This window comes from Pteropus alecto, unplaced genomic scaffold (genome assembly GCF_000325575.1).
Source record: "Pteropus alecto unplaced genomic scaffold, ASM32557v1 scaffold164, whole genome shotgun sequence".
Lineage (NCBI taxonomy): Eukaryota > Metazoa > Chordata > Mammalia > Chiroptera > Pteropodidae > Pteropus > Pteropus alecto.
In genome coordinates this window covers 10522293-10540764 of record NW_006439568.1, presented here as the reverse complement: position 1 = coordinate 10540764, position 18472 = coordinate 10522293, and the positions used below count along the sequence as shown (strand labels likewise).

Here is an 18472-nt window from a genome sequence, read left to right as displayed (position 1 = left end):
TAATGAAATAAGTTAATCTGACAGTGCATCCAGTAGCTTGTAATATCTTCTACATCTCCGTGACAAAAAATAAACTACTGGTTGGGACAATATAATGCAAATTATTAAAGTCAGTCCTTGTACATACATCCTTGTAGCAAGCATTGAGGCTCGACTAACAGCACCTTTAACCAATTATTTAATGTTCAGTTATTTAGCCCTATTTCCCTGAGCAGTTATGCTGAGGAGCTTTCCCTTCATGGATAGTTTTACAAAGCCTTAAGTATTAAAAGTACTATGAAGACATACTTCTAAGAATCCTATTTAATGCTACTTAACTAAACCTGTATAAATCTAATGAAGGGATGGATTGGTACACATACCGTCAGTTTGTGGTAATGTAACCTTAGATGCTGCCTGACCACAAAGTTTGGACATTACATTTAACCAAAAGAAAATAAATAAATACAGCAGGTTACCTTGTGGAGAAAAACCGTATGTTCTAAACAAACTAAGCCCATGGTCTAAACTTTTGTATCCATCTATTCTTTTGAACTGAGGGGATCCCTTTAGTTATAACGTGCCAAGTGAGATTAGTGACCAAGAGGAGTCTTAAAAAACAAATCCACACTGGTTCATCACATACAAGAAAGAAAATACCTGGCTAAAATAAAATTACTACATAAGCACTGAGGACATTGGTTTTTAAAAACGTATATATATTTGGACAAAATGAACCTAAATTGCAAACAAAAGGACTACTTTCGAAAGGAGTATGTGAACAACTAAAGGACAAAAAAATCAGAGAGGGTGTGCATGTGTATGTACAGGCAGGGCTGGCCAAAAACATTGTGCCACCATCTGTCACTTTTCTTGCTGACTTCACACCAAGCCGAATCACAGCTCACATTTCTAGGTCTAAATCTGAAACATGGTCAATGAGAGGAGACTGATGTAACCGGGGCACCATTTTCCTTTCACTGCCCTGGAGATTAGATTTCTCCTCATCTGCCTAGGATTTCATGATACCTTCTAAATTTAGGCGACCAAAATTTATGGGTTTTTGAACAAATGGGCCAATGGCCAGCCCAGTACTGCTTTAGACTCATAATGTGTAAACCCTTCCAAATTCTAGACAGCTTTGACCTCTTTCTTTACAAATACAATAATTATGGTCTGGTGATACTTCTCTTGGGTCGTTTCCACCGTGCACATTCACCGAGATGGTTCTGGCTTACTAGGTTCTAGAACATGATGACTACGTGCCATCTTCCATTTTTTTTTTTTTTTTTTTTTCTCACTGACCATCTGTCTCATTTTGAAAATCTTGGTAACCTACTCATTAAAAGAAAGAATAATAAAAGAAGGGAATTTCATGTTGGATAAGGCAGGCTCTATGAAGTATTTTTTTTTAATAGGTCTTCATAAGACATTACAAGCTATTGAATTCCCATCAAGAAAACCTATTTCTATTTAATTGTGCTAAGTGCTAAGGTTTTACTCTTTAGGTTTTCCATTTTTTTCCGCTTGTGCATTGTTCCTATGCAGGCCCCTCTGGATATGCGTTGTGAAGTCATATTTGTCCGTGCAAAGATGCTGGCATATGCTGCACTGGAAAGGCCCACTGTCACCATGGCAACTCATATGCAAAGCATACATCACTTCATCCAGAAAGACAATGCCACAGTGCACACATTTTGTTGAAAGTTCATCTTGAGTACTTCTATCAACTTTCTCTGTTTTTACTACATTCAAGGGACCTTCATTTTTTACATTTGACGGTGCCTTCGTTTTCTCCTTGGAGGCACCGTTTGCAGTTGGCCCAGGTCTGGAATGCTTGATCGCCAAATCTAGAGGAATGTCATTGTCTGATCCAACAGCTGAAAAATGAGGAGGCAGATTGAAGGTGGGATAAGGCACATAGTTTTGGCAAGGATTTGGTAGGCCAGGCACGTGACTCAAGTAGTGCGGGTTCCCAGGAACGGAGAGCTTGTATTTACTCCAGAACCGCAGCCAATCAGCTTCACTCTGGAAGTCATTATGTACAAACGGAAGTCCGAAAAGGGGGTACTGGTACTTTTCAATAGGGCTGCCTGGTGGTGAATAATTTGGGTGTTTCGCAGGTCTCATGTACTTTTCTATGGGACTGCCTCTCTCAGAACTTCCTTTCCCTTCAGACACGGATGAACTATTTCCTGGGTCTCCAGTACTTTCCTGAGGGCTTTTTATCTGAATGTGCAAAGGTTGCATCCTTTTGTGAATATCCAGAGTTTGGCTGACCAGGACTGGCTGCTGAGCAGAATGGCTTTTAGTCAATGAACCCTGAGCTTCGTATTTGCTCAGGCTCGGGAGCGGAATTTCTCTCTGGTGACTTTCGGTTAAATGGTCTTCTGACCTCCTCTCTAACGGGCTTCCATTGACCTGCTCCTCACTGCCACCTCTCTGCTGTTTGTTGAGCTGCTCGGCCTGAAGTGCCTCTGGGTTAAGGCGCTTTCTTGTTCTTCTCCTAATAATCTGCTCACCGTTGTTTTGTTTGATGATGTTTAAAGGCCTGGGAGTCTGCAGAGAACGCACACACAACACATAAAAGGAAAACATTAAAAATACATAGAAATGCGTTAACAATTCCTCACAAATAGAAACCATGCTTAAGTTCAAAGCATGGATAGGCTTTACGTTACAGATCTGCTAAATCTCCTCTTTTTTTGCCCTAAGCAGGACCAGAGGAAGAAACCAAAGCGTACTCTTGTAGCCTAATTAAATCATGCCCATCTTTGTAGGGAGGACCGGAAACTTTAACTTACTTACAAACAGCTTTTCCGAATTAAATAAGAAATTTTGGAAATGCATCGTTTGGTGATAAAACCGCGTAGAAAGTTACGTAAAGAAATGTGATTTTTCTGAAATTTCTCAACTTTTGAGTCATGTGCTAAGATGTCAACATAGTAATATGGGAAATAGAGTTTGATGATAACTGTAGAAAATTTACCCATCGCTACAGACTGAACTGTGTCTCCGCCACCGCCTCTGTCCCACTGCATATGGTGAATCTCTAACCCACAATGTAGGTGTATCTGGACAGAGAACGGTCTTTGGGAGGTAAACAGGTTAAATGAGGATGCAGTAAGAAGCCAGGAAGACGGCTCTCACCAGGACCCAACCAAGCTGGCCCTCTGACCTCAACCTCTTGGCCTCCAGACTGTGGGAAAATAAATTTCTGTTGTTTAAGCCACCTAGTCTATGGGATTTTGTTACAGCAGCCCAAACTGACTAATACATACATTCTTCTAAATAACTGCAAATGTGAATATAAAATATAAAATATCAAGGCGCACACACACACAAAATCAAACTGACCAAATGAATCCTGAGGAAAGATATCAGGTAAACAAGGCCTTGTCGATTAGTTTTTGTTTGTTTGTTCGTTTTTTACCTTTCACTTTTATTTCTCGTCCTTTAATAATATTTTATACTCACTAGGGAAGATTTAACTTGTTAACAGGTGAAGTATTTTTCTGTTGAAAATCTTAACTCATTTGAGTGTTGGTTGAAATAGCCGATCTGTCATTCTAACTTTGTACTCTATACTTAAATTGAATGCTGACTTTTCCTCGGCTTAAGCATCTTATTCAGCTTAAGTATTATAGTTGGTATTTATGTATATGTTCAATTGGTGTTTACATTTTATAACTAAAATCCACAGATGAGACTATAATAAAAAGTCTACTTGTAAGAGCTCTAACTTTCATTTATAAAATTGAAAGAATAAGTTTAATAAATTAACGTATATTTACAGATTAAAAATTTAGAAGAATCTTTAAATGGACTGAGATCTGACTTTTCTAAAAGATTACTGAAATCAGGAACTAATCGCCATGTAAAATGTAATATATACAATATGTAATTTGTGAGTTATTCCTAGAAAGAATGTATCTTAAAGCAAGAGAGTACCTTTATATTTTAAACAATATCCAAATATAAATCCTTTTTGGAATGTTTCTAGTATCACAAAGGTATTTTGAAGGAAAGAAAGATAACGCACTTGTTATTGACAGTTCAATTAATGGTTTCAGAATGACAATGACACACCCCATGGATATGCCATGTTCATTTATTTTGTTCAGAATGTTGAAGTGTATAACGAATTCATACTCGCATTATAAAAATATGCAGTAATCTCTATCTTAGAAAGAAACCTGAGATCTGCGTTAATACCTTTTTTAAATTCCCTAACTTTTGTGGCAGTCTTTGACATGAAATGTGAGCATAACCTTTACGTAGTTAAATTCCCAATTTATTAAAAACTCAAAACTGGAAAACATCTTGTCTCTGGAGAAATGAATATTTAAAAACTTATAAGAAAAAAGTTTAGTTTGATACAGTTGTTAAATTATCATAAGCTGGAAGAGCGATAGTTTAATTAATTCCTGGCCTATGATTGGCCAGAGTTCAGTTAAAATCATTAATGTCAGTACTCATTAAATGGAAGCTTATTGCTGTGCTTAAGTGGTGAAGGTTAAAAAAGAGTAAGGTGTGTGAGGCTGGTGGGGAAAATCTACTAGCTACATGCTAATAACTAAGGTTTTTACAGTTTATCATCAATTAGTATTGTTGGCAGCATCCATTTTTCAAAGAGTGCTTCCAATGGTCCATTTATGAGGACAGTTTGTCTAAAATTGTATTCCCTGTATCTGTAATCTACTCATTGGCTGTGCTAAGAGCTATGGTAAAATACTAAACAAAATGAAAAAGTAAGAGGAAACAGACTTCTATTTACTAAATGGGGTACTTCTATTTTTAAAGGCAGCCCTTGTCAGCAGATAAACTTTCTAAACTAAAAAGATATCCTTTAGGAAGTCAAATGCATGTACAGATGGGGAAATTTATAAGTTTAAATTTTAGTATAGGATTCTGAGTAAAATTTGATAAGAAATTACTGGAAATACCCTTGTGAGCCACAGAGAGAAGCCAGCCGGAGACCTTAAAACACAAAGCACCTGTGCAATTTACTCTGATGTGTGCTATTTGGGCACTTAGTTACTTCAACTAAATACGCACTGAAAGCACTGCAGAGATCCACCTGGCATTTTCGGGTCCTAGTTCTGAACTGGTCTTCTCACTGTGCCCAAACTCCAGCCTCCAAAGCAGCTAAGATGACACTTGCAAATTCCAAAGGCAAACTGGAAAATAAGCATTCCTTCCCTGTTCTATATTTTATGCTGAACATGGGAGAGCCCTCTTTTTAAAAATGAAACGACTTTTTATGTATTTTTGAACTTTTAAGAAGGTGTCTCCTTTCTACCTAAATTAAGTTCACCAAATTCTGATAACTTCGTTCAACTATCTGTTATGTGAAATTCACAGAAATCAATCATTATCCTCTTTTATATCACAAGAAGCATAATGCATTACGAATGATCTCAAAGGTATCTCCCCACAACATCTAAGGCCATTTCGCCATAAATCACACGTGCACTCAAAGTGACAGTATTCTCTACTCGGGGGGGCCAGGCACTGCAAACTAGGGAATGGTACTTATCACACCACGAACCAGGCTGCTTTATAAAGCTTTTTGTGAAACAGCCTAACAAGTTCTTACCGAGTGAAGCTTCTGGTAGAGGCCACACGCGTTGCATACATATCCACCATTTGCATTCTTTCGCCAGAGAGAGGTCTTCGTGGTCAAGCAATTGGCACAAAAGACACCCGAGCCTCTACGCCTCTGAAACAGGAAAAACATGAGGTCAGAGGGGAGTCACATGACCACTGGAGTTAGACCAAATCAACCCAGGAGTTTTGTCTTCAGACTAGCAACAATGACAGTATAAAACCACACTGCCCATAATGAGGTCAGGTTCAATTGTGTTTAATAGGCACCACTGATTTTCATTATAATTAACCCTACAGTGATGGATGAGGTGTGTGCAACACCAAAGGCTTTTCACAGAAACAACTTTAACTTTTTGAACTTTGGGTTTTGTGCCTTTAATGATGGCTCCTAAATGCTGAACCCTAAAATATACCTTTTAAAAGTGTCAAAACAAAAGTCAAAAGACAGAACATGGCAATATGTTTAATATACTTTGAAAAAAGAGGAACCCGTGGCACCTGAGCTTTAAAATACCATCGAGCTTGGAATAAGTGCAGGATGTAAATCATTTAAAATTACCTGATTTGTGCCTTTTTATATGTCATTCATGTAACATATGTTTAAGAGAATATAAGACACTCGATTCAGGTCTTTGGTTTGCAATTGCAAAATCCGAAAGGGAACACTCTGTATTTCCTGAAGCTGAAAGAACCAGAAGAAACTTCAGCCAACTAGAAGTGTAGTTTACTAATGAGAACCCTTACGAGGTGCCTGCTCAAGCCATACAACACAATCCCATCAATGGCTATTTCATTATTTTATTTGACTCAGGCTTGGAAATCACAAGCATTTCCGAATACAAATTGACGTTAGTGGGCGGAATTCTGTAAATCACCAGATTCAAAAATAATCTAAGAATACTTAAAAGTAGATAATTAGTATGGCTTGTTCCATTCTTGCTATCAAGTAATGATTCCATTAAACTCCTCACTGAAACAAAAGTCGGGCTGTGTTTGTAGGCACAAATACTAACAGGCAGGAAATGGAATTCTCTTGCAAGAAAAAAAAAAAAAAAGACAGCCTGAATTGCAACCCGACTCTCGTTTCTCTAGGAAGCAAAGCCTTTAATGATAAAATATGCATGTTAGATAAGGAGTGGAAAAAGTCTTGCTGGAACCCAATTTTATTATAAATTTAAAATTACAAACACTGAAAGTCGAAATTTCGGGGATTCATAAAATTTAGGCAATTTATTTAACTTGACTCCATACTGTAGACCAGTGGTATCCTTGCCAAGAAAATACAATGGTTATAATTGTACTCTGATACATTTCAAATGGAAAGCTTTCTGCAGACATAATTTTGGCTTCAAGACTGGAACACTTTCTTGGCATTGAAAGGGCATTTGATTCATCGGGTGTTTCACAATGTATCACTAAAAAGACCTGGTGAGCAGCCAGTTCCCTATAGGGTAATTTTTCCATCCAGATGCAAGTGCTATCAGAGGCCCTCGTCAGCTAAACTAATTATGATCTTGCAATTGCTGATGCCTGCTCACTCTAACATTCGACATCCTCCATTAATCATCAATACAAGGAAAATGAATGAAACGTAAAGAAATGAGGGCTGGTAAGCTGCACAGCCATAAAAATCTGAAATGAGAGCAATAATTTAACAAGATTGGGGAATGTTTTTAGCGAGCACCAAGTCAGGCTAACAATTGCCCTTTTCAACCAAGAACACGATTTCATTAGTGTAGCAGGTTGTGCTACTTTAGGTGATGTAATAAAAGCTAGATTTTTCACAAAGATAATCTCTGGCTCCCCTTTTTCTTCCTCCCCCCAAGTCAAGACCAGGAATGTGCTGTACGTTTCTAAATCTCACTAAGAGCAAGAGCAAACACTGGGTGTTAGTCCACAAGTCCCAGTGGGGACCTACCGCAAAAGTAGAGGCTGCTGCCTCCTGAAAATCAATGAACTATTAGAGGCTGTGTTTATCAAACACTCTGGGGCCCCCTTTATCCGAAGTAAGTTGGGGAACCTAGTTAGGTTATAATTGTGAAATTTCCCTGGGGCCATGCTGTCTTTTCCCTAGATTTAAATAACACGTTTGGCAAATAAACACCAACTTGATTCACATAAAGGCAATGTAAATGTCCATTTGGAAACTAACCCACATATGTGGCAGAGGCTCAAATCTGAATGTGTAACCATTCACTCCAGCCTGCTTTTCTTTCCTTCTGCCCTGGGTGCTTGATACGGCTTGCCAAAGTGGGTGTAATCCTGGTTTCAGAGCGTTTCAATCCTTGCACAATTTTGTGCTTAATTCTCTTGCAAAGAAAATGCCCTTCATTAGTTAGAAGGAAAATCCTGAAATTACAGCACTGGTTTCCACAGGCGTATCTTGCTTAAGTTAAGCAGCACTTCCGCTCCAATAAAGGCTGCTCCAATATATTTTAGGTAAAGAGTGTCTTTTTTAAAATATAGCAGGAGTACTCTGGATTCACTCACTTGGAGTCAGTGTGGCATGGAGTTAATAATCAGATTTAGGATTCAGACTACCTGTATTCAAACTATGTTTCCATCTTTTGCTGGGTGCAACTCTGGGCGTTACTTCATTTCTCGCTGTTTAAATGTCTCCCCATCTTTAAAGCTCGAGCTGCTGTTGAGTATTCATGTGGGTTAATAGATGCAGTTGAAACAGTGCCAGAGACACAGTAAATGCTCAACAAGTTAGCTATTTGTTAAGGAGATTCAATTATATTTCTTTTGTAAGAGAAAAGTATTTTCTTAGTTTTGTTTTAATCTCCTTAATCTACTTATAAAATATTTTAGATGTGCTTAAAACATAAGAGTTGGATATTATCAAATGCATTTCATATGTGTCAATCTTATCAAATATGAGAATGGAAAGTTGAGTCAGAGTGAAATACCTAGGTGTTCACACCTAGAATTCAATAGGAGCGTGCTTGTGTAGGGGTAGAGAGTGGGAGGTAGGTGAGAAATATTTCACCCATTAAGTTACCTCCCATCTAAACAAATTTATCACTTTGGTAAGCACTGCAGAACCTCATTTTTGGTGCACTTGGAATTTCTGCAAGCAGCAGAGCAGGTGAGAGAAATACTGTCCCCAGCTGTGGGACCACAGAATCATAGAACTGTGCCTCATCTCTCTCTTAACTGCAACAGACTTGAGAGCCCCGACTTAGTCTCACTTTGTATAACGCAACCTGACTGAACATTGCAAGGCATTTCGTTTGAAGTTATCAACATCCTTAGCCCAGTCGAGTGTAGAGAAGCAGTCTGTTGCCAAGGGGAGGCAGAATAGAAGTTTCCCCTGCCCCACTTTCTAAAAACAAGCTTGGCCTTGTTAAAGAGAAAGAACAGCACTAAAGACCTTATTTCATTCATTGTTTATCATGCATGACACAGTTTTAAAATATTTTGTCATTCTCCTTTACGCTATGTTTGTAAAAGACAGAAATCATGTCCCCTAAGAGTCATCGAATATTCTAAGTAATAAGCACCTAGGACAGTGCTCTGTCTTGAACAGCTAAACATTAGTAAAGTTGAAGATAATCTCTGCAGCTATTATTTTTATCATTAGTAGTCACTCCTACTTTTGGAGGATTTTTTTTTTGTCTTTTCTTTTTAAAATAGCCCTTTTAAATGTCTCCCATTCAGATTGACAAATTTATCCCCCATCAGGCAGAGACAGCTAATGATGCAGAAAATAAAATCAAGAGAATTAATTTTCCAATCCTACATTCCACACACTTCTTTTTGAGAAATGGCTGAAGCCAGGTACTTGTTAGGTCCTAAGAATACACGGTCAGGTAGAACAAAATTCCAGCTCTCCTTTACGTACGTCATGATGGTCATACATTGCTGATGATACTACTTGTGCATGCGTATGTTTAAATACGATTAAGATTGTTTTTCCTTTTCCTACATGCTGTTTTAAGGAGTTACTAACACTTTGTACGTCCATGACCTTGTAGAGGAGAGAGAAGAATCGAGTCATCTGAATAAAGACGCTTCTGGGAGAGAAAATGATAAGAATACGTAGCTGGCAGATAATCAGCAGCACACCTGAGAGGCATATTTAGCACCTTTCTTACTCTCCTCTCAGTCTGAGGGAAAGCAGCACTCTTACAGATCCAAAGCCACACACAGCCATAGCATCCTCTGTCTCTGGCCTTCTCTAACTAACGTGTGGGATCTTCTTCTACGTGGGGTCAACAAGGGGCAAGAGTAAAGGAAGGCTGGCCGAAAACCCAAATCTACATGAAAGTCTCTTCAACTGAAAATTTCTACAGAGAAAATTCCAGAAATGACAATTCAAGAAACGGATTTTTTTTTTTTTTTTTTTTTAAACTTCAAGCGTTAGTAGTTTGCCTAGTAACTTTTAGGTCGAATCTGTGTTGCCTCCATATTATTTCTGTTGGCTGGTAATTTCCTGTGTGAAAGGGAAGGATGGCAGTAGGAACAGTTAACTGCAAAGAATTTTGAGGCCAGTCCAGTGATTGGCCAAGCAAGTGCTTTTCAGTGATAATTTCTGAGAGTTCTTTGGATCACTTATTTCAAATGTATTATAACCACAATACTGATTTTTACAACAACAATTAGGTGAATTTGGACAATCATCTATGCCAGGATTTGAAATGGAAAATGGACACACCCATCTTTTAATATAAATATACTTTAAATCCAACATATTTTTTTTTTTTCCTGCTGTGGAGTATCACAAGAAGTATAATGACTAAAAAAATCTTTAGTCATTAGGTTCACAGCTAACTACTATATTGTATCATTATCATTGAGATTTTTCTCAAAGCTTCCAATTCAAGTTTTGCTTTTAGGAGGCTTAAATTAGTTATATATCACTCTGTGTTGAGCTTTGGTACATGTGCTAGTAAACTTAGGTGTGATTTTAGCAAAAAAAAATAAACAAACAAATTGGTTCAACTGGTTTATTGCTTTTTGTATTATTTGAAGATTAGCTAAAAACAAACACTTTAAGTTTTTCAAATTTCGTTGTTAACAAAGAACTGATTTCATTTGATTAATGAACAGTAAATTTGATTGAATTATTCATTCAAGTGGCTTAACATTTAAACACATGAATATTCACCTCCGAGATATTAAAAGTCTCCATTGGTGAAGGAATTTGTGCAGAAATTATTCTTTATAATAATTTTCTATGAGTAAGAACCATATTGAAACCACGTAATTATATAACAAGCCTTGATGGGCAGAGTATTTACTCACATTTTTTTATGGTTTTATATCTTAGCCATTTTAAATCGAATCAATTTGAAATTTGATATATGTGCTGTAAGTCTGGATGTACCTCAAATATTTTAACTATTTAGATAATTTGTTTATTCGATTATACCAAGAATCTTTTGTGAATTTCACTTTAGAGAAATGCACAGATGGCTATGATAGAGACTTCAGGAACCATTTTGCAATAATAAAATTTCAATGGTAACTTTAATTCAGTTCAGTTCAGGGAATAGTTATTGAATGTCCACCATGTGCCTGGCACTGAGCTAGAAGTTGGGGTTATAGTGATGTATATGACAGGCAAAGACTGTTCTCTCAGAGTTTCCAGTATTATCTGCTAAAAACACACTAAGTATAGAGGTAATATGACACAAACCGATTGTTCTCAAAGAATGACAGTTTGATCCATGTAAATTATATGGAAACTTTTATGAAGAAACCAAAGTATTTCCCATGAATAAATCTCATTTAAAGGATGAAAGTTATCTAATAATCAGATGGCGTACTCTCTGTGCTCCTTCATAAATATGTGTAATAATCTCCTATCAATAATATTTCCCTATCAAAAAAGTTGATGAGTTAAATAATGTGTTCATTACTATCATATATATATGTATATAATATCATATAGATTAGTAGCATTCAATAATTGTTGAACAAATGGTGACTATTACTTTAGTTGTTATTACTATTTAGTTGTTACCACTAAGAGATATAGAAGGTCATATCCCCACCCCCTCCCAGTTCTACCCAAATACAGAATTAATCAGTTATTGACTACACATCAGTAGACCCTAAAGAATACATAGCATGCAAACTGAAAATACTTGAAAATAGATGGTGGTTTGCAATGAACACCTTTAAATTAACAGCCAAAATTTTATCAGACAACAGGCTGGCCAATATTTTAGCAAAAACAGGGAAAGAATTTTGCCAATAGAAAGTGATAGTTACCAAGACCTTGGCTGACTTTTGTTCTAAATAAAATTGTGAACAATCAGGTGAAATGGGCTGTATGGCAAGTACCTGCCTGCCTGAAAACAGCCCTCTTTGCCCTCAGATTTCCTGCCAGAAAACTGAAGAGATTCTACAAGGTTCAGCCAAGTACCCATCTTATAATCACCTATCTCAGAGTTTGGAAACAAAACCTGTTTACCCTGCTTATTAAATTCACTTCCTCAACACATCAGCAATGATAATGGAGACCAGTGTAAACAAAGCTGACATCCCTGGCTAGGAGCAATGGAACCATCTCTTCCAGGACGTGAGGCAATACACACTCCAGCATCATACATTGTACCCAGGTACGAATGTGTCTAAAACTTACTCCATTGACGCGTCACCACACAAGAGGTGCCCAGTACATCAGGAAATGTTCGTGTGCTGAACGCATTAGTTTCATTTCTTCTGAGACGCAATTAATGTCTCTTAGAGTGGGATACCAGGAAATCAAGATTTATCAACGTATGTCCCACACTTTAAATTATTTATATGGATTCCTAAAATCTACATAACTTAGAAATTTATCACACAGAAAAAGAACCCATTACACAGGTCTAAAGTACTCTATCTTCATTTTTTTTGACTTACCTAATATATTTGGTAATGAGCAAACCAAACATACAATGCCATATACAAATTCCGTAACAGACCAGGACCAGAAAACCCCAGATCTTTGGAGTTTTAATCCACGCTGTTTCTGTAATTTTCTGCCTTTACAGTGATATGTATTTGGTCTGCTAAAAATATGGTTGAAAATTTATGTTTGCACTGTCTTTTTTCATTCCATGTGAAAGTCATTACTGACAAAAGAACTACTCCAGACTACTTACTACTCCTTCAATTTCTGCCACCATGGATCCATTTTCACCTTTAGTTGTAACAATGGTTGGAGAGTTGCTTTATAGGGACTTTCTTTTATGCCAGTGCCAAAATCTGACACAGAAAAGGAAAAAAAAAAAGGCTTTTTGGAGGCATAGTTAAACAATTTTAGTACCTCGTCAATAAACTTTCGCATGAGAATACAAGAATTGATTCTGTTCTAATACATTTACTGTACATTTTTTTATTTAAATATAGTTAGAAAACACATTTATTATGGGAATTCCTTACATTATAAAAAATAAAAATCTTGGTGATAGAGATCTGTTCCAGAAAAATCCTAAAGTCCAAAGGGCTTAGCTTCTAAGTACTTAATTAAAGAGACAAATAGTTATTTTATATACTATCTATGTAGGGTTGCCTTTATAACAGATGACGATGCTTGTTATTTTGAAAGGAACAGAAAATACCAAATAATAATCAGTAATTCTTTCGTATTAGTTAACAGATAACTGAAGCATGAAGTGTTACCATCTTCAAGGCATTTATACATACACCAGTAGTTTCTCAATGGTTCCTAATATTCCTGGAAGGCATAAATCTTTTGATAAAATATATGACACTCTCACTCCCCAAAAATATGTAGAATATTTTTCAAGTCATTTCAGGCTGTTCAAAAGAATGTTCTTTATAAAATGTATCCAAAGGTTTTATATGGATCCCAAGGTTAAGAACCCTCCATATGTATTATACCGGTTTAGATTCAAAGTGAATTATTAGGTATTATTCTTTTTCTTTTATTGATGAGGTAAAGACTGAGAACGAGTCTTTGAGTTATCTAGTGTCAAAGAATACATCCTAGTCTCTAAGTCTAGGCAAAAACAAGAATTGTATTCTAAAAATCATTTTTCAATCAATTATCTGGTAGAATTCTCTTGTTTGACTAAATTTTGTCCCTTCTTTAATAATCATCATCATACATCTAATATTTAAAAAGTACTTATGTGTAGGATAATATAATACAGATTTAGTTTCATTGTATAACATCTTTAAAACAATCCTAACAGACAGGTGTTTTTATTATATTGTTGTTGTTGTTACTATTATTATTATTTGCTCCACCTTACAGATGACAAAACTAAGGCTTAGAAACATTTTTCAACTTGTTAAATAGTAGGGCTAAGATACTAACCCAGGTTTCCCGTGCTTCAGAGCCACAGTTCTTAACCATGTTTTAGGCCTTCTTTCTAAAGAGGTGATTGGGGAATTTTTACCAAAAATGTTTCACCATAGGACCCTTATCTCTTCAAGCCACCTTACAACAGCTGATCAAAATTATGCAAGTTTTGAAGTACCAGAAAAAAATGACTCATCCTTGATCAGATATGGCAATGAGCTGTTTTGAGGTTGACAGATACAGTCATAGCCAGAGGGACATAGCATTTGGCTGATGGAAGGTAGTGCTGGGGAAGGGGGTAGGTGTAGTTCATGTGTGTTGATCCTTTTGTCTCAAGGAAGAAAAAAAAAAATGCATGCGATATAAGTCTCCACCGAAAAGCAGAAATTAGCGACACCACTGACTTAGTCCCTATGAATGCCAGTCACATGGGAGAATGGCTGTGACCTAGGATCTCTGTTTTTGTTTGCATTCACCTTGGCCAGACGTGGGAGGAAAAATGGTGCTGGGCTTTTGACAAATTTTGTAAACATGTATGTTCAAGTAACAATTTACTAGATTTTCTTTATATATTTGTATGTATCCTGACAGAGACCTTTTGCAATGTGTTAGGTATCATCATTATTCAAGATTCCAAAGTGAGATATTTGACCAAATTCTTCAGATTTAGATAATATGAAAATATTTATAATTATTTTCCCTAAAACATTTCCATTATTATATATAAAATATATATTCTTCATCTATCTATGGAATTGACTTTGATACTTTTCAAGTGTGATATAGTTTCCATTTCATTACAGAACAGCGAAGACCAAAATATTCTTAACTCTAAACTTTTTATAGGCTATCAAGTTGGGAGGATACAGTACAATTGGATGTTAAAACATTGCATGTAGTTTGCTCAGCAGAAAGATGGTAATTGCCACTTTTTTCCACTTAAACAACAAAAAAACTTTTGGAAATACAGAGTTAAGTATATAGAAGTTCAAAATAGTTAAGAATCATGTTAAGAGACTGCAAACATGTCAAAAAGAGACCCTGATACCAAATATACAATTTGAACTAAATACTTGACAATACTATGTTGGGAAAACTTCTCATACCATATCATCCTCTATGACTTTTAAATATGGGGCAGGTGCGGGGGTGGGGGGGGGTTCCTGAGGGAAATGGAGTTGAACTTCAGTTAATTTTTGAACCTATGGAAAATTCTTTTAGAATGTTATCTTGTTTTTATTCAATTTTGTGTATCCTCAGGACACAAAAATACATGGGTATTGAAATACACCTTTCAAATAGTTAAAATAAGTGCCTAGTACTGTTATGTTATTGTTCAACAGGAAGATGTGTCTTTAAATAAGAATTCTTACCATTATAGGTAAAACCAAACATGAGCAGATAATTTCATTACATAGGTACTGTGCAGACAGGAAAAATCTAAGCTGATTTTTAAAGTTTTAATAACATTATTTTAAAAAGACAACTTGGACGTATAACTTTCCTTAACAATAATGATGTAATTTTGTAATAACTGAAATCTTTCATGGGAAAACTGCTTCTTCAATAACTCACACAGTCAATTACACAGGAAAGTTCTGTAATAGGCTGCCCCCCTGTCATCCACCACCCCCCTTTCAAATAGCTCACGTACACGACTTCCTTTTCCATTACCAACTTGTCTGCAGTACCATCTGTAAAAACGAACACATACCTTGTGCTGCCAGTTTCTGCTTTTGCACGTCCATTAGTGGGACTGGCTGCAGCTGCTCAAGAAGAAAGCAATGATTGTCTTTGCTTTATATATATATTTATTTCCCCTCCAGTACCACCATATCGGTGCAAGGCAAAAGATCGTCTTGGGTAGGGAACTGCACTTAATAACCTTACTCAGACCCGGTTTTCTGTGTGATCTGGAGTTTGTTAATCGCACTGTATCACATACCAAAGCAAGAACTACCTCATCACATCAAGCCCTCTCAAGACGACCCCTCGAGTCATTCCCACCAAAGGAACAATTAAAATCATTTTGTTCTTTGACATTTCATGAACTGAACAAAAAATCAGGAAACCAATACTGAGGCCTGGCAGCACATCCTGAGATACAAAACTCCTGGTATGTGAGATTTTATTTCATAAGAAGGGCTCTGAAAATATAACAGCAACTAACTTTTCTAACATTTGTTTTCTCCCGCCTCACGTTTATATTCTTTTTCTATTGGCATTATTTTTACTCTAGATCAACAATATCAAACTGTTCACAATTTCTGCAGAAAATACAAATAAATTAAAATAAAAAATTACCACAAATTGCTTTTTAAAGTGATTTGCCTAAAATAATTCTCCCATTTCTCTCTATTGTGGAATAATAAGAATATAAAAAAGACACACATACACCATCAATTACCAAGCTGTTAAAATAAAAATATTTGAAATATTCACAGAGAAGCTGAAATTTAAAACACACAAAAGGAAAAAAGAGATCCAGAAAAAATGATTTAGCTGTTTTCTTGGATTATTCCACATTTTCAGATTTACCTGAAATGTATCAAAACTACTCTTCTTCATAAGGAGGCACTTTGTTGTCAGCTTTTGGAATACCAATTTAATTTGAATACCAATTCTGCCTTAGTTTTTCATTTACTATTAAATTGTCTTAAATCATCAAATTGCTCCACTTTAGGTACAGGGGATAGAGTGCAGGTCACTCTCAGAGGACAGGGGCTTCTGAAGGAGGAGCCTATTTTTCTTTTAATCTATGTATTATAAATGCATCGCACATAGTAGGCATTTAATTAACAATAGTTCATTGAATTGACCTCGATCAAAGAAAGGATTCTGCTAATTTCAATAAACACATTCTGTTAAAATATGTGTATGTGAGGACACATACATATAGACTGTGATCAAAGAATTATACTTTAAGTGGTGCTTTATTCATAAAATATAAATGACAGCCATCATAACAGAAAATAGGACTCAGGTTGAATACAGTTTCACTTTCGTGAAATGTAAAAGAAAATTAATAAATTATGCACCACATTTAGAGAATATACGACAGGAAAGAAAAGGAACAAGCTTTGTTTGCTTGAGCTTCTGAGCAATTTGCAGGAGTAGTAGAAGTGGCATATGGTGTATGTGTGTATTTGTGTATGTATATGTATACATACACAAATCAATCCATTGGAATATTTCAGCACTAACACGTTAGTGAGATTTTGCTAGTTGCTTTTATTTTCATTAAAGCAATGTCATATCTTATAAGTGTAGTTAAAATACCAATGCTATTGTCTTAAAGAGAGAAAATTCCATGAGTTTTTCAGGTCGTTAAAAATAAATATAATTAATTATGTGTACAGAACACTGTGAAAAAAATGAAGCAATAAGAGTACCTAGGAGAGTGTCTTATATGGCAGCCTAATAATTATTGTTTTTAATGGATGAAAAGTAAGACATCAATACCTTGTGATTCATTTTTATTACTATGTTAGAGATTCTCTCAGTTCACATACAACTCAGTGATCATAATCAGAATACTGAATGCTATGTTAACGTGTCTCAGACATTCAATGAACATTACATTCCTTCTTTTGTAATTTCAAGAGATACTGAGCATCAAGAGACATTAGATTTTAGAAGATACTGAATAACTGAAGAAGCATTTGACATGTACATACACATATATAATTCAATATCCATAGCACATATTTAGGCATATATGCACAAAACTTGTACAAAGGACCCCATATTTATTTCATTTTTACAACGTGAAAATAAGTATGACTAAATCTCTTATATATAGGTAGGTGACTATATATGAGATTTATGCATTTCAAAAATATGCATACGTCTCTCCTCTTTCTTGATTTCTCTCTTTTTCTCTTTCTTGTGTGTGTGTGTGTGTGTGTGTGTGTGTGTGTGTGTTCCAAGAGACCTTTAAGAATTTCATTACATAAACTAATTGGTGACAATTATTCACTTTCATGAGATTCATGAATTTATCAAAGAACATCATTTCTCATCCCAAAAGCTAAGTGAAAATTTGGGAATCAGTGGCCACTGATTTTTTCTTACAAAAAGCAATGCTTTGTAGGTCAAGTTCCTTTAGGCATATTACTCATTCTAGTTACAGGTCGTTTTCTTCTTTTCATATAGTGTGATCACATGGATTATATTCAGTATCATAAATACGACAATGAATATTTAATTACTAGATTTTGCAAGTATTAGAAACCTTTGCTCGAGAATTAATTTTGGTTGCTGGCTATAATTTATATCCATAAGCAACCATTTATAATTTGACATTTGTAATTATATACATATGATATAAATATATATATACACACACATATATGTGTGTGTGTGTGTATAAAATTTAAAATACGTATATGTGCGTATACATACAAATCTTTAAATAAAAAAGTAGTTTCAAGGTCCTTTGGTTTAAAATTTTTTTAAATTCAGGAGCTAATAATCTTATATTTTAAAATGTCTACTTTCAAAGAGAAATTTATACTTCTTTCTCAAGTTAAAAGGTTACATATAACTAGAATATAAAATATCTCTGATGAAAAAGAAGTTGTAAAAATTGTAATGGCAGAATCAGGGAAACTGAAG

General features: G+C 35.6%; 1 protein-coding gene across 1 annotated transcript in view; it reads right to left on the bottom strand.

Moving 5' to 3' along the window:
• Positions 1-677: 677 nt before the first annotated feature.
• TRPS1 (transcriptional repressor GATA binding 1) overlaps positions 678-18472 on the bottom strand; it is a 189710-nt gene continuing 171915 nt past the window's right edge. Inside the window, exons 5-6 of the mRNA XM_015592941.2 lie at positions 5579-5701; positions 678-2538 (exon numbers count right to left, since the gene is read on the bottom strand). Of these exons, the coding sequence (XP_015448427.1) occupies positions 1477-2538; positions 5579-5701 (1185 nt within the window). The 3' untranslated portion in view covers positions 678-1476. The remainder of the gene's footprint in view (positions 2539-5578; positions 5702-18472) is intronic.